Source organism: Grammomys surdaster, unplaced genomic scaffold, assembly GCF_004785775.1.
Source record: "Grammomys surdaster isolate TR1022 unplaced genomic scaffold, NIH_TR_1.0 279, whole genome shotgun sequence".
NCBI lineage: Eukaryota > Metazoa > Chordata > Mammalia > Rodentia > Muridae > Grammomys > Grammomys surdaster.
In genome coordinates, this window is record NW_021604720.1 from 9,024,083 (window position 1) to 9,039,581 (window position 15,499).

General features: G+C 45.4%; 1 protein-coding gene across 1 annotated transcript in view; it reads right to left on the reverse strand.

The window, feature by feature from the left end:
• Kcnk10 (potassium two pore domain channel subfamily K member 10) overlaps positions 1-15,129 on the reverse strand; it is a 122,868-nt gene extending 107,739 nt beyond the window's left edge. The window contains exon 1 of the mRNA XM_028777320.1: positions 14,695-15,129. Coding sequence (XP_028633153.1) covers positions 14,695-14,746 — 52 coding nt within the window. The 5' untranslated portion in view covers positions 14,747-15,129. The remainder of the gene's footprint in view (positions 1-14,694) is intronic.
• Between the last annotated feature and the right edge of the window lie 370 nt (positions 15,130-15,499).

Genomic DNA, 15,499 nt, shown 5'->3' on the forward strand with positions numbered 1-15,499 from the left:
CCAAGTATCATTTTGTAGCACAGGCTGGCCTCAGACTCCCTGTTCTCTTGCCTCGGCCCCCTGAGGGCTAGGATTATAGACATGTGCCATTATGGTCAAATTTATTCCCACCCTAATACTTTTCTAAAACCCAACTATACCTTCCATTAATCAGAGTAGACGACAAAAGTCAAGGGATTCTAGCCTGGAAGCCAATTTTATTCACCATATTTTGAAAATAGTCAACCACTTATCCTATATGATCTTTCCCTTTCTTAACCTGCTAAGGGCTATTTTCATCATCACATGGACAAATACAGACCAAGTTTACAAATGCACGCTTTCAATTTGCTCAAACCTAAAAAGACACTCAGCTCTGCTGCTGTCCATCGGAGTCTTGGCAGACAGAAAACATTCCTTGAACGTTCTGTGTACCAAACACCATGACCAACTACCTAAACTCACAATATAGAGTGAGCATGACAATACTCCCCAACAATTCAAACCTTGTTAGAATTATGCAGTGTGTGCAGTGTTCCTGGCCCACAGTAAGCATATACATCAGCTGTGATACCCACAATCAACGTCTATCACCATCATCATCATCACCATCATCATCATCACCATCATCATCACCATCATCACCATCGCCATTATCTTCAGTCTTTGCAAGAGCATGAAATCCTGCCAGCTATGCTTGAGTCTTTGAAAGTCTCTGCTCTCTTAGTGTCATACAGATATCATTTTTAGTGGTTTTAGTTTAGTAATTTCATTAGTTTCAGTTCATTAAATTACCAAATAGAAGGGGTTTTTTTTTTCAGGGATGTAAAAGCCCAATGAAGAGAATTATAACAGAAGCTGTCTGGTGAGGGTGGATGGGTGGGTTAAAGAAAGCTTTCTGGGGTATCATGTTTGAGCTGAGATGCCATAGGTAAGGAAGATGGGATAGGAGAGAATCAAAGGAGGAAATGCAGGTTTTGAAAACCTTCTCGGTAAGTCAGAGAAGGAAGAAGTCCAGAGGAAACTGGGGAGGCGTGGTTCAGAACAAGATTTCGGGCAGATCAGCAAAAGCCACCACACAAGGCTTTGGAGGCCAGCAGCGGTTCAGAGTGCTTAACTGAAATGGTATACCACAGAGTGCCAGGGAGTGTGAACAGAAATAAATAGACCAATATGAAGGCACTGTCAGCATCCACTGAAGAGAACACACAGATCAAGGGATGGAGGAAAAAACAGACAGAAGCAAAGATCTTAGGTGTGCTTGAGAGGTTCCATGGATCGGACTGGTGGTGAATAGAATGTGTTGGGGGGGGGTGGGAGTGGGGAGACAGGAAAGAAATGACTCATGTGATCTGACCAGATTTTTTAAGGTGGTATCATTCCCTGAGATAGTGCAATCTGGGGAAGAATGCACAGTTCTGTGGTGATCTTCACAGTGAAGGCATGTGAGTGGAAAAATCAAGGTGGTAACTAGGTACACACACACACACACACACACACACACACACACACACATATTCTTATGTCAGTGGATGTCTCTGAACCACCAGAATGGACCCTCAATGGCAAGGACCATCTCATTAATATCTCAGTATCATTATCAATCAAAGAGCCTGGCTCCCGTGTTTATAAATATACTAAACTAGAAATCAAGCCTCAGTGTGATAACGTGAGAAAGACATTTGGCTTTCATTAATATTCACAAATTCTATTTCTATTTATTCTTCTACCTGAAAGTTATAGCTGGATCGTCTCACCGTCGATAGTTGTGGTGCTGTGGTGGTCATTTGCAGGTCTGGGGAAAACGATGGAGGTGGGGGATCCAGTTGCATGGCTCACCCTCCGCTGGAGATCAGCCAGGCTCCTCTCTGCCTTCTCAGTTCAGCTTTTTCTAGTCTAAGCAACTATGTTATTTATAATCTATTTATTATATCACTGCCTAAAATCTCCAAGCATTACATGAAAGTGTTACCTAGTGTTTCTGTGTCACGGATGACAGTGAGGGACTTCAGAGAAAAGCTAGTGCGTGAGATGAGCGTCATCCAGGCACACAACAAGGCTGTAGCCGGGAGGTCAATGTGAAATGAACCAACAGTACAAATTCAACAGGACGATGGTCCATCCTAATCACTGGACGAGAACGTTGTGATCAGAGGTTGGCAGGAATCTAGCCCTGTGCTTCCCACAGTGGCAAGGGCTTGCATTTGTTAAATCACCACTTGTAGCAACTTTGTAGAACATAACAATTATAGTAAATAATGAAAATCAACTGCACTTCAGTTTTTCCTCACAAGAAGAATTATGGAAACAAACTGGTTTGATGAGGCGCAGACGATACCTATCCAGCCTTGGCTGACCACATTTCTGTGGCTTATTTGCCAGAATTGGGACTCGGGAAGATGTTTGGGGATTATATCCCTTGAAAGCTGTTTGTCTTAGTGACAAGTTAGGTTTCTTGAGGTCCTGTATCCATCCTCTCCCCTCATTCCACCGTCAAAGCTGGTGCCTGATGCATACGGCAGAAACACAAGGAATAATAGATCTTCGCCATATGTCTTCCTCTGAGTCCCCCAAGAAGCTGAACCTACGATAAGATTTTGAATACCAGTAGTTTTTTAGGATATGAAAAAAAAACCCATTAGGGAATTAGAAAAGAGAGCCACAGATGGGAAGGTTGCTAAGAAACCGATAAAAGACACAGCATCAAGTGAGTCATCACTGTTAGGAAACTGAGCCCCGGTACCAAACACACTCCTGAGTTATCCCACCCACGGCTGAGGGAGTTGGGGTGTTGGTGCACTGTATCACGTCAGTTGTGATTTGAGAGTCCTAGTCACCCTAGCTCTCCAGTATTCGCCACCTTCTATGGGAGCAGCAAAGACGATTCCAGCCAAAGAGGGACAGAAATGTGCCAGGATTACAGTTAGAAGTCTGTCAGTAGCCAGATGTGGTAATCCACAGCTGTAATGCCAGAAGCTGAAAGAGGGTGGTGGCAGATTCAATGTGAGACTGGGCTACACAGTAAGACCCTCTTCGTGACAAGTAAGTAAGAACTCAGAGAGTGCTGAAGGGGTAAGAGTGTGTGTGTGTGTGTGTGTGTGTGTGTGTGTGTGTGTGTGTTGGGTCACACTGAGCTGATAGCTACTGTCATATACTAACCGTAACCAGAAGTGGGGTTATTTTTATGAGAAACCTGCGGAATTCATTATTTTTTCTCAAATCTGTGGCTAAACACCTGTTAGAAACAGCATGGGGGGGGGTAGGTAAGGTGGTTACTTTTGAGTCGCTGTGATCAAATACCTGCCAGAAGGGACTCACAGGAGGGAAGAGGGCTCATGATTTCATGACTTAAACCCACTGTGGAGGAAAACACGTGGAGAAGACAGCTTGTGTCAGAAGTTCCTCACACCACAGCAGGCCAGGAAACAGAACAGGACCTGAGCAGGAACCAGGCTATAACCTTCAAAAGCCTACTCCTCGCCAGCCACGGCCCCCACATCCTCAAACTCTTCAGCCTCCAAAACAGTGCTGCCAGCTGGGGATAAGGCCCTCAAAACATGAGCCTATAGGGAACGTGGTAGAGATAACCCAAAGCAACAAAGAATTTTTTTTTTGGCCTATCATCTCAGAGGGTTCATTTCATGCTTACTTGTCTTCATGCATTCAGGTAAGACATCATGGCAAGAGGAACATATGACAGAGGAAGCTCTTTACCTCAGGTTGGACAGAAAGCGGGTGTGTCCTGGACTGGTTTTAATCCACATCTCTAGCAATGACTTTCTCACAGTGCATCGTAACTAACTGGACGAGGCACTTGTCTCGATGGCCAGACTGTGACTTCTCTGGGTACCCAGACTTGGGACTTTTCCATGTGTCTGTGTTCAGTACCCAGCCCCATTTCTGTTTACGCTCACTCAGTGAGTGTTGAGAATTACCAGATGGATGAATAGCAACTACTGGTGCATACGAAGCAAAGGCATCCTGACAGCCATGAGAAACAGCAGTGCGTGTAAGAATGGATAACAAGACAAGGACTTACAGAGCTCCCTAAAGTCCAGCCCCCTGCGGCTGTCCGTTCTGCCCCTCTTTATAACTGGGGCTGAATGCAGAACTTACCGCCTCATAAGCCAGCATTCAAGCTCCTATGGAAGCTGTGTTCTCACCCTGCCAGAGAAAGGAATCAATGTGTCATAGTCTCTCATTAATTCAGGCTTGGAGGAGGACTTCTGAGCTGAGGCCACAGGGACAGGACAAGCAGGGAGGGGGTCCCATTATAGTCAAAAGAAAAATACAGCAATGTCACAATACCTCTGGACACACCAGGAACAAAGCGACAGCCGGCGTGGAGGGGATGCTGGCAATCTCTATTGGGTCTGTTATGTTGGACCGACAGCTGCATGCTTCCAAGAATCATTTGAAGTTAGGAGACTATGGACACGCCATAGCTTTTCATTTATTGATTTGTTCACTCCGTGTGCATAAATTACCATAAAATCAAGGGCTGAGTGACAAAACCAGAGAAAAGATTCTTTCAAGTAAGAAATTGAATATGCAACGCCCATTGCTCCACAACACACCCCCCTTTTTGCATAATTGGTTCTCATAAACCAAAGATGCCATGAAACATTTTCCCCCAGACTGTATGTTTTTCAATTTCTATGAGTCCTATAAGAAGGCACAAATGTCCCAGTCCAGTCCAGTACCCACCACTATCATAGCCACAGGGCAGCTATCCATCATATACATTTGACTAAATCCATTGTGCAGTTTACAAAGTGGTTTAAATAATCTTTAAAATAAACTGTTAGCATCATTTTCTAGTGTCACACTATTACCAAAGAACCTATTATCCTAAAGAAATAAACAAGCAACCCACTGTAACCTGCTACACTGGTCACAATGTGGCCACCATTGATTTCACCACCCTTAAGTCACCATACCACACCCCTGCCTCTGCAAGTCAATATCAAAATCTCTTGACCAGAGTTTGAATTTATCCATCATCGTTGACTTTCTCTCTCCCTTGGGAATGTATCTAAAACCCACAGCATCTAACCAGGCCTCCAGTAAAATAACCTTGTCAGAAACACAGAGAAGCACTGTTGGGACCGGTAGATCCCAGGAGCTCAAGGTCAACCGATCTGCCCAATCATTGAGCTTTAGGTGCAGTAAGAGACCGTGTCTCAAAATAAAAAGCAGACAAACCAAAAAAGATTGGGGGGGTTACTATGGAGGAGGCTATCCCAAATCTAACCTCTAGGCTACAAATGTCCCTACATCAGCAAGCAGGCACACCTGCACAAAGGTGCAAACACAGACACTTGGACGGGGACACACACATGAACATGTACACATACAAAAGCACCAATAAGATGGTAAAATGGATCAGTGGGTAAGGATGCTTACTACCAAACCTGACTATCTGAGTTTGATCCCCAAAACCCACAAGTTAAAGAAAAGAACCTATTTCCACATTGTCCCCCCATCTATCTATCTGTCTGTCTGTAGACAGGCAGATAGATAGACAAACAGGTATAGACAGACAGACAGACTGACAGTGATATATATCACAAAAATAAATAAATAAAAATAAACTTTTAATGTTTAAAGTACCAAGGAAGAATCCATCCTGTGGGGACAGAGGGAGTTTCCCAGATTGAAAGAACAGAGGGAAAATAACAGGCTGAGGGGGGAGGGCATTTACAGTGGCACATTGGCATCCTGAGACTCTTTCAGCCCTTGGTTACCATGGTTACAGACAACAGAAGAGCTGGCTGTAGTATAAGACTGGGGCTTCAGGCAGCCTCACAGCTGCCTTCCCCTCTCACCCCTCCTTAGACCCTGTCTTTGTCACTTTGTATAGAAAATGACATACTCAACAATCTCCAGTTCCTGATCCCGCTCAAGTCCACAGCGGCACTCAAAGATTCCATACGCACACTGTTCTGTGCAGAACACAGAAACCCCGGAGGCTTCCCTCAAAATATAAATCACATGAAGAATAAACCAGATGTGTGGTGTTGGGAAACGAGAGAGCTCTGATGCAGCCTACTTCCAGGAAACCATTTACTCAAGATTACAGGGACTATGCAACTGTTTGTCAAAAGAATACTTAATGGGAAAATGACAGGGATTGCCAACTGCTCTCCTCCATCAGCTTGTCACTGTGGGCGCCTGTCACCCCAGGCACACTGTCCCTGCCATCTTAGTGAGCTACCAACTCATGTTTCAATCACATATTTCAGATGGTGTCATCACTGGTATGGACACCAACTTCAACAACCAACACTTGGCGTGCACAGACCAGAAACCTTCTGGGTTTATTCGAGAACACTGAGTACAGTTTGGTTTGGTTTGGTTTGGTTTGGTTTGGTTTGGTTTGGTTTGGTTATGGGTTTTTATTTTGTTTTGGGTTTTGTCTGTCTGTGTTTTGAGACTCACTATAGGCACTCATATAAATAGCTCAATTACTTTCTTTTTTGATAGCAGTGAGAATGGAACCCAGGGCCTCACATGTACCAGGCCTGTCAAATATTGGGATTGCTTGATGGCAGGCATTACAGTAAAATGCTAAGGTTTTATGAGGACACTCCAGAATGAATTGAACAAGCATCACTCTGCAAAATTATTACACGATAGGCCTGTCACTGATGTTGCTGCTGGTATTGTTACTGCTTTTGCTTTTAGTACTTTGACTACAGTTTTTGTTTTGTGCTGTGCTGTGTTGTTTTTCACTCTCTGAGATTGAACTCTAAGAGTTTTATAACCCAGGTATGCTATGAAATTACTCTACCACTGGGGCACAGCCCCAGACAGACCTGGATTTTGTTTTTTTCCTTCAGAGCCTTTGTTGAAACTAGCTGTATCTCACAGAACACACTTTAGGAAATGCTATAATTTTCCAGTTTATAACTCATAGTTACATTTACCTCAATCGACCATCTCAATAGCTACACGGTGCTATTGTGAACTCTATTTTATCCAAAAAAAAAAAAAATTAAGGCTCAAGAAGGAAAAATGACTTTTTCAAGTCTACACAATGGTATGGTGTCAATACAGAGATCAAAATAGATTAAGACATTCAGAAAAGAAAGTCAGTAGAGCAGTAATTTAAACTCAAATATTGTGATTGCAAACTATATGTTCTTTCTCTGGTCTTTTTAAAAAGAGAAATCAGAACAGCCCAGGTTTCATAAACCTGGACTGAGTATTGGGGTGCTAAGAGAGTCCTAATGAAGGTGCTTCTGGTGTAGATCCCCCTCCCTGGCAACCTAGACAGTGCCCCAGATGCTTCTCACACCAGCATAGGGCACCCGTCACCTACGAGGCGCTTAGAAGAGTTCTGGATGAGTTATTTCACCTCATCTGCATAACAAACTGTGGATGCGCAGGCTATAATTTTCCCATTTTACAGCTAAAAAGGCCAAGTCAAAGTGGAGACATTTTCCCCCAGTCAGTTACTACTAAGCAATACAGTTCAAATGAAGACCGAAGCCATCTATCGGAGAAGGGAGAGACTTGACTGATCCACAACTTGATTCCCTCCTTTTCTATAGGATCAGCAGCGACAGCCCAGGAACTTAGATGCTCCCACTCTCTGCCGCCGTGATTCCTAGGGAGACATCTTCCCTTGAATCTAAGTTAAGTGATTATGATGTGCATTTACTTTCTTCTCCAGCCATTCTACTACTGAATACACTAGACCAGATCTGACCTGAGTCCTTTCTATATGGTCCAACTTCTGCCGTGAGAAATGAATGCCTTTAGCCTAAAACAACATTCTCAACCAGTAGATTTTAGGATACGGGTCAGATTGGTTTGTGATTAAAATCGGTGAAGAATAAACCATCTCCAATTTGAAACAAAAAAATGGCAATAAACTACTAGGTAGGGAATTCTTAGCTCTAATATCCTCTCACCATTCCTTTAAATATTTACTTAACTTCTTGGTTCACACTACAAAGGTGGTAGGTGTGCAACTGTCAAATATCACAACTGACACCCAGCATCTGGTTGGCCTATCAGGTACTAAGATGGGTAAATTACGGGGCTCCCTGAGTTGAATGCTTACTGTGCTGAATTCAGACCCCAACATCCATGTAAAAGCTATGTACAGCAACACACATCTGTAACCCCAACACTGTGATGATTCCTGAAGCTCCCGCCCAGCCAGTCTAGCCCAAATGACTTCCATTTAGTGAGAGACCCTGTTTATAAATTAATTAATTAATTAATTAATTAATAAAGTAGACAGGGAAGGCTATATCACATATGGTAGCAACAAACCCCGTTTACTTATAAGGAGGCAACAAGACTGAAAGTATACCCAGAATTCCCTAAAATTCTATCTGGCTGATAATTCTACTCTCACAGTCTTTACTGTCCACTCCTCCATGCCTTTCTAGGGTTTGGATGCAGAGGAAGAGCCCTTCATGGTCACCCCTTCTTCAGCTAGTGGCTGTGGTCCTCGCCCCTTCTCTAACCTCATGTAGAGGATAAGAAAATCAGGCGTTATAGTCACTCTAGGTCACTCAGCTTCAGACACTAGGAAGAACAAAATGGAAATCTTGAAATTTGTCCATAAACCACGGAAACGTTCTATAAACATAAGGTCTCTGTTTTCTCCCATTCTGGGTGACGGTGATAAGTCTCATAGACAGTGCTAAGCTCCTGGGAAGGACCCAAAGGACCAGAGTCAGAAATAAGCCATGTGGGTGTAAATCAACATAGTGACCTCACTCCTAATGCCACATTTAGGTTCCATAACAAAGCCTTCAGAGGGGCCCCTAAGCAGAGCTAACTCAGTGTGATCCGCCCACCATGTACCCCTCTTAACAAAATCTGAGAAGACACTATCATTTTTATTCACCTTTCTGCTTTTATCATTTATCATTGTGTGTGAGTGTGCATACATGTGGTGCCTGCATGTATGCATGTATATGCATGTATGTGTGTATGTGTGTGTGAGAGACAGAGAGAGTGAGGAGGAGGAAGAGAGAGAGAGAAAGATTCCCTGTAGACTAAAAGTAAAAAGCAATTCACTAGCTCATTGTGTCTGTAGTAACCTTCACAGCATATCTCAGCTATGATTGAAGTTTCCCAGTTGGGAGCAAAACAGCACTGTGTTTCTCAAATACGCCTGACTTAGGGTGAAACCAAAGCATGGTGGTGATAGAAACGAATGAACAAGCAAGGCTCCACATGCCCTGTCTTCATTCCACAAAGGAAGAGCCAACTGTGCTGTAAAGAAAGCTCAAACCAAACCTCAGCCCAGAAAAATCTCTGGAACATCGTTCTGCTGTACTTTCTGGGCTAATTATGGTGATTTGGGCTCATTATTAATTGCATTTGGAATGCTGATCTTCTGAAAGTTGGATATTAAATCGGAAATAGATGATTTCCTCTCCAGAGAACCTAAACTGTGCAAGAATATGTTTGGAAACACACTAATGAAGACAGCACTCACGGGACCCCGCCAACTCAGTATAGCTCCTGTTTACCACAGACTGATACCTCCCTTGAGTCAGGATGGAAGGTGGGCTCCACATTCTACATGTTGATCCATACATACATGCTGCAACATGTATGTCAGCCAATACAGGTGCAAGTTGCTGAAACAGCCCACAGCTGGAGACCCACTGGCCACCTCCACTCTCCCAGTGAGACTTGTGAGTGTATTGGTGAGTAGGGGGTGTGGGTGACCTTGGAATGGATAAACCCTGGAGGGCAGGGAGGTGTGACAGATGGTACCCCGGATAGAGGCAGTCAATGACCCGGGTCAGCCTCTGCTCTCCACCTATTTGAAGTCTGAAGGTCCCAAAGAAGCTGCTTCTCCTTTTCCTACACCCTAGCTTTCCCAGCAGCAAGACTAAAACCCTTAATATCTGCAAAACTAGTTGCTTGAAGAATAAATGACATCATTTGTAGAAAGTGTTCTGTAAACTGAAAAGTGCCGCACACAAGGTGAAGGATTTTATGGAACTCTCCACAGAAAGTGCGGCTTTTTAAAGAACCCAGCTCCTGTTCAGAGGTTTTATTTATTTCTTAAGTGTATTAAAGTGCCTGAAAATAGCCACACATCCATTATTAGCTGAACACTGACCAGATCTTTGTCTGGCTAGACACACCCATCTGACATCACTACATCACGCTCACACAACCTTTCAGTTCCTGGAGAAAGGGGGAAAGGAAAGCAGCATGCTACAGGCTTGAGAACCTGGAAGGAAATGAGGCTGAGAAGAGGAAATGGAAAAATGGATGTGAGTTCTGGCACACACCATGCTACTGAAGGAAGCCTTCTCCTTCTGGCTTTATTTATACTTTGTGGTTTGTAACTTTGAGGAGCCTAGAATTTCATGATACCAGCGCTTTGGAAACCCTCCAGCCCCCCCCCCATTCACCTGATAATTCATCCACTATCCAAAGTCATTAGATCTGTCTCTCCCCCCACCTACCTCCCCTCCATTGCTGATCCACCCCTATCTCCCTCCCTGTCTCTGTCATCTATCCATCTATCTATCCCGTCTATCTATCCATCCGTCTGTCCGTCAAGTTCATCACTAAACAGCGGGTTTATAAGTGACTGAGATTCGTGTGTCACTGGAGTATAGTTATGAACGAGACGAGAAACTGCCTGCTCGTGAGGCCCTCGTGCTGGTGAAGGAGTTTGGCCTCCAACGGGACGGTGATGTGTAAGTATGGTGGTCCCGGACTGCAACTGCCAGGAAGAGCCCTCAACAGACGACATGTTCTAGAACCCGACAGAGATGGGGAACTGGATTCCTCAAAAAGGACAAGAAAGGCCTTTCAAGGGAGATGGCATGTGCCCCGGGAGTCACATGGTGGAAAGTGTCAGGTGTGTGAGTATTCATCATGAGCAGCTCAAAGTATAAATGCAGAGGCCCAGTGACAAAAACCAACATGAGTCCTTCACAGAAAAGGAGGAGGAGGGAAGAGGAGAAAGACAACTCACTGCCTCAAGTACCCAAAGACCAGAATGAAGGTGGGATAAAGCGAGGAGACAGGGGGGTACGCAAAGAGCCCACAGGTACACAGAGGTCACATCTGAGACTGCTTTCTAAATAGAAAGAAAGCAAAGCCCAGAGAGGCTAAGTGAGGAACCTAAAGTCACACAGCCAATGAATGATACAGCTGGCTCCAGACCCAAATTCTTTCCAATCTCTAAATCTTGAGTTTTCTTCACTATATTGATCCACTTGCCTCAAGCCATGAGAACATTCTGCATTGATGTTTCTGGAGCTTAAAAGCCTTTAGCATGCTGGAGCAGCAAGCAAATCAGGAGTAGGCAGGAGAACGCCACTAAATGATTCTGGTGGCTTGGCATGACCACCCCTCCTCCGCCAAGCCGTCTCCCTCTTTACTCTCTTCCTTCTCTTTTACCTCCTTCCAATACATTTTGATAGTCCTTGGAAGACTCACCAGGCAAGAGTCAGATGTCCCAATAATCTATTAGACACATGCTAGAAGAATGATTAAGAGTCCAGATTTTAGTCCAGTCCCACTACCTACTAGCTGTGCAACTCTGAGAAAGTTGCTTGACCTTTCTGTTCTGCAGTTCCCTCATTTTTAAAAAATAAGACAATGCTTTTCTCCTAAACTGTCAGCATTATGGAAATTAATATATGAGAAGCATTCGACTGGTATCTGGCACATAATTCTAAGACACAGCCATGGCCAGACTCTAGTCACCTGTACCTTCAGAAACAAAAGGTATGAGCCAGATCAGGTCAAAAAAGGCAGTTTCATAGTGTCCTGGTAACAGCAAAAATCAAACAGAACAATAACATAGTGTCAAATAAGAACTATGAAAACTGGCTCCTCTTCCAGAGGACCCAGGTTCAATTCCTGGCACCCACATGGCAACTAGGTAAGCTTCTGTAACTCCAGTTCCAAGGGGGATCTGATGCCCACTTCTGGCCTTCATGAACACTGCATGCATGTGGTACACAAGCAAAACACCCATACACATAAAACAAAATGAAGAATTTATTAAATAATGAAAATAATAAAATAACAAAAGCAAACCAGAAGGGGACCAGTGAGAGGGAAGGAGGAGGAGTGGGGTAGGTATTTAGGATGGAGAATATGATTATGAGATAACTATAATATGTAATATATAGTATATAAGTATAATATAACACATGAATGGAGCTGTCATTATGAAACCCATTCTTCACATGCTAACCAATTTTTTTTTAATTTAAAAAAAATATATCATGAGAATAATTGATGAGAATAGTGGCCTTGAAGCGCCTGGTGGCTCTCAAAATGCTGTTCTTTGTATTGTGGCGTTTATTTTTAGTGGCTATGGCTGTAACAGTAGGCGCTGCCAGTATACTCTTCTCTGTATCAGGCTGTGAAACACGGGAAATTCGTGAGAACCACTTTTCACGGGGGCACAAGAGGATGTTACAGAAATAAGTTTTCAAAGCCAGCATCAGTTACACAGTCCCTTGATGTTCCTAGCAGCAGAATTCCAAAAGCTATCTACTCCTACCCAGCCAACTGCTGCCCCCTGGGGACATCTCATCCTAGAATGCCCCCACTTCTCCTCACCAGACCTCCCCCAGCTGCATCTCGGGCCTTGGAAGCTCCACCTGGGTGCTTCTTTCACAAAACCTGTTGATTTTAGGTCACCAAGGCTTCTCTTTGCATCATCTCTTCATCCCAACGCCACCGTCTTGGCTAGTGCACTGTTGCATCTGGTCCCTAGAGTTGCATTCATCGCACGGCAATGGTTCTGAAACTTAGCTCAGATCACGTGACTCCGGCTTGACACTCTTCAAGGCTTAAAATAAAGACCCCTCATCTTCATTCCCAAACCTGACTCTATCACCACCAGCACCAGGGCTTTGGGGATCCCCAGCCACGCCTCACAAGCACGAGTTCCTTACGTTCTCTCTCCTCTAGTCTTGGAACACTGTTTTCAGCTCCTCAGATGCACATGTGCCTTCTGCTCTGTGAACTTTTATTCTGTGGTTCCCTCTAAGGAAGGTAGAGCCCCTTCTCACTGGCCAGGGGGCTCCCGCTCTAGGTGACGGTACCATAGGGGTACCACCATGAAAACCTCCCGGTCATCCTTTCCTCTGGCTTTTGCCAATCTGCTTGTTTTGTCTCAGACAGGGGAGAAGCCCAGGTTGACTTGGAACTGACTGGGTAGCCCCATGTTAATTAAGCTCAACCCAATGGAAATCCTCAGGCTCCCAATTGTGAACCACCGCACCCACCTTCAAGGTTTCCTATCAGACTTTCTTAAAGCCTTCTGGTGCCTACAGAGCATGCCACACTTTGAATTCCTAACTCCTCCCTGCAGTGACTAAATTTGACCCGACACCCACACTGTCAACTCCAAGAAGACACATATTTTGTGTGTCCCCTTCAGGACTCTTCTAGGTCTCTGACTGTGCTGGTGCGAAGCGTGTATTTGACAAATAAATCCTGCAATGATTGAAAAATAAAAGCCAAACCACCACGCTTCTTATTTTCAGAGATTTGGAGACCAAACAGAAGGCTGAGGCTGTACTGAAAGTGTTTGCAAACTGAAGGGCAATACCTCTTCATTCACTCTCCAGCCAGTCAATTCCTAGGACATTTACTTCACACATAACTTGCTCTCCTGGATCTAGTCTGGGGAAGAGAAGAAATGAAGTCATAAAGAAATTGAAAGGGAGGGACTGAGCTGAGCGGGAATTAGCTATGATCAAGATGTGTTGTATAAAACTGTCAAAGACTAAATAAGATGATATGCTTTAAAAAGAAGAAATTTAATCACATACACACAATTTTAACTCCAAGACCCATCAAGAGCTCCCTACCCTAATTCAGCCTGTATAGGAGCCGAGATGACTGGACACACTGTTTCAACTTGTCCTGTTCCAATACTGTTTACTACCAGTCATAGTATCTATACATTAACATCGGGGCAGTGGTCAAGGCCAGGAGTGTGGTACACCCACACAATCTCCCTTAATCCCTTTTACAGGAAGGGAAACTGAGCCCACATTCCTAAAAGTATACTACACCATTGTGTGCGTGGGCACACTGTAGGTCACTCCGTGAGCCCTTCCCAGACCCACCCTTGTAGAGGAAAACCACTCCCCACACCCCTTCTACAACCTGAGCCAAACTAGCCGGCAGGATTAGTAATAAGACAGAGCAAAGACTCTGGAGGCCCCTTGGGCTCTATTATGCTACATGTCCTGAGAGAGAAGTGCTACCCCAGGGACAGCTGCTGCAGATCTTAGCCTCACATGCTGCCAAGAAACCTGTCCCTCTGAGGACACGCGGGCCATGAGGCGCAGCTCCAGGTCCAGTGAGAGGCACCCCACCCATCTGCCAGAGAGACAAAGATCACTAGAAACAAAGGACACACACACAGGCACACGTACATGCACACTCACAAAGTCAAAAGCAAATACCAACACTTGGTACAATTTCAAAACAAAACAGCACTTGGTGTATCTTTAAATAGATTGTAAAACCATCCTAGAGGGACAACTATTGTGTGATCTTGACAGGCGCGATCTGGGTTCCGAACCCACGCTGCCTGCGCCCTCCTCCCACCCACGCTGCAGTTGCCAGGCGCATTTCCCAGCCTCAGGACGCAAGCTGCCAGGAGCAAGCCCATCCGCTCCTGCCAGTGAAGCACCGGCAGGTGGAAGACAGCCAGGATAGCCCGAAGTAGGTAATACCAACCTTTAGGATCCCAGTTCACCTGCTTTCTTGGCGTCTCGATTGGAAATTTCATTGCTCCGTTGCCCACAGGGGGGGGATGAAATTAAAAGAATCAAAATAATAATAATAATAAAGTCTTCAAGATTTACAACTCGTCGGTTAAACAGACCAACGGAACAATTTGTGAGGATGGAGGGGCATTGAAGTGGCTCGTGGGGAGCCCCAGAGAAAGACAAGCAGGGGGGAAAATACTAGCTGAAGGAAAGCACCGACCACTGGCTTGGTTGGGTGTTTGCACCGGTTAAGGGGGTGGCCAGCTGCTGCCCTTGTGGGTGAAAGAAAAAGTAAGATCGGATGCTGAGGGTGGTTCCGAGAGGATGGATCAAAGAGCCGGGCTGCTTGTGCAGAAGCGCGGTAGGCAGATGTGAGGCTGAGTAGCCGCCGAAAGGAGGCCGGAGAGAAGCCCACCGCAGCGTCCCACGGGTCCCCAAAGGCGTGTTCGTACCCCCTCTCTCGCGTCCACACACACGCACACACATACACACACATACATACACACACACACACACACAGGCGCGCACACACCCGGCCGCGCGCTCGGGGCGGACACGTCAGCCTCGCTCGACTGAGCACAGAGCACTGGCCCCTCCCCAGCCGCGGCTCCTCGCCCCCGGGCGACGCCCCCCACTCTCCACCCGCCGAAAGCCATTGGACGGAAGGGTGGCGCGGCGCCCCGGGGAGCTCGCGACTAAGGCGACCCTCCCCGTGGCGCGCTGCAGGTGCCGCGCCACTGCGGGAGAAAGCGGGGCGCGCGTGGATCCCGGAC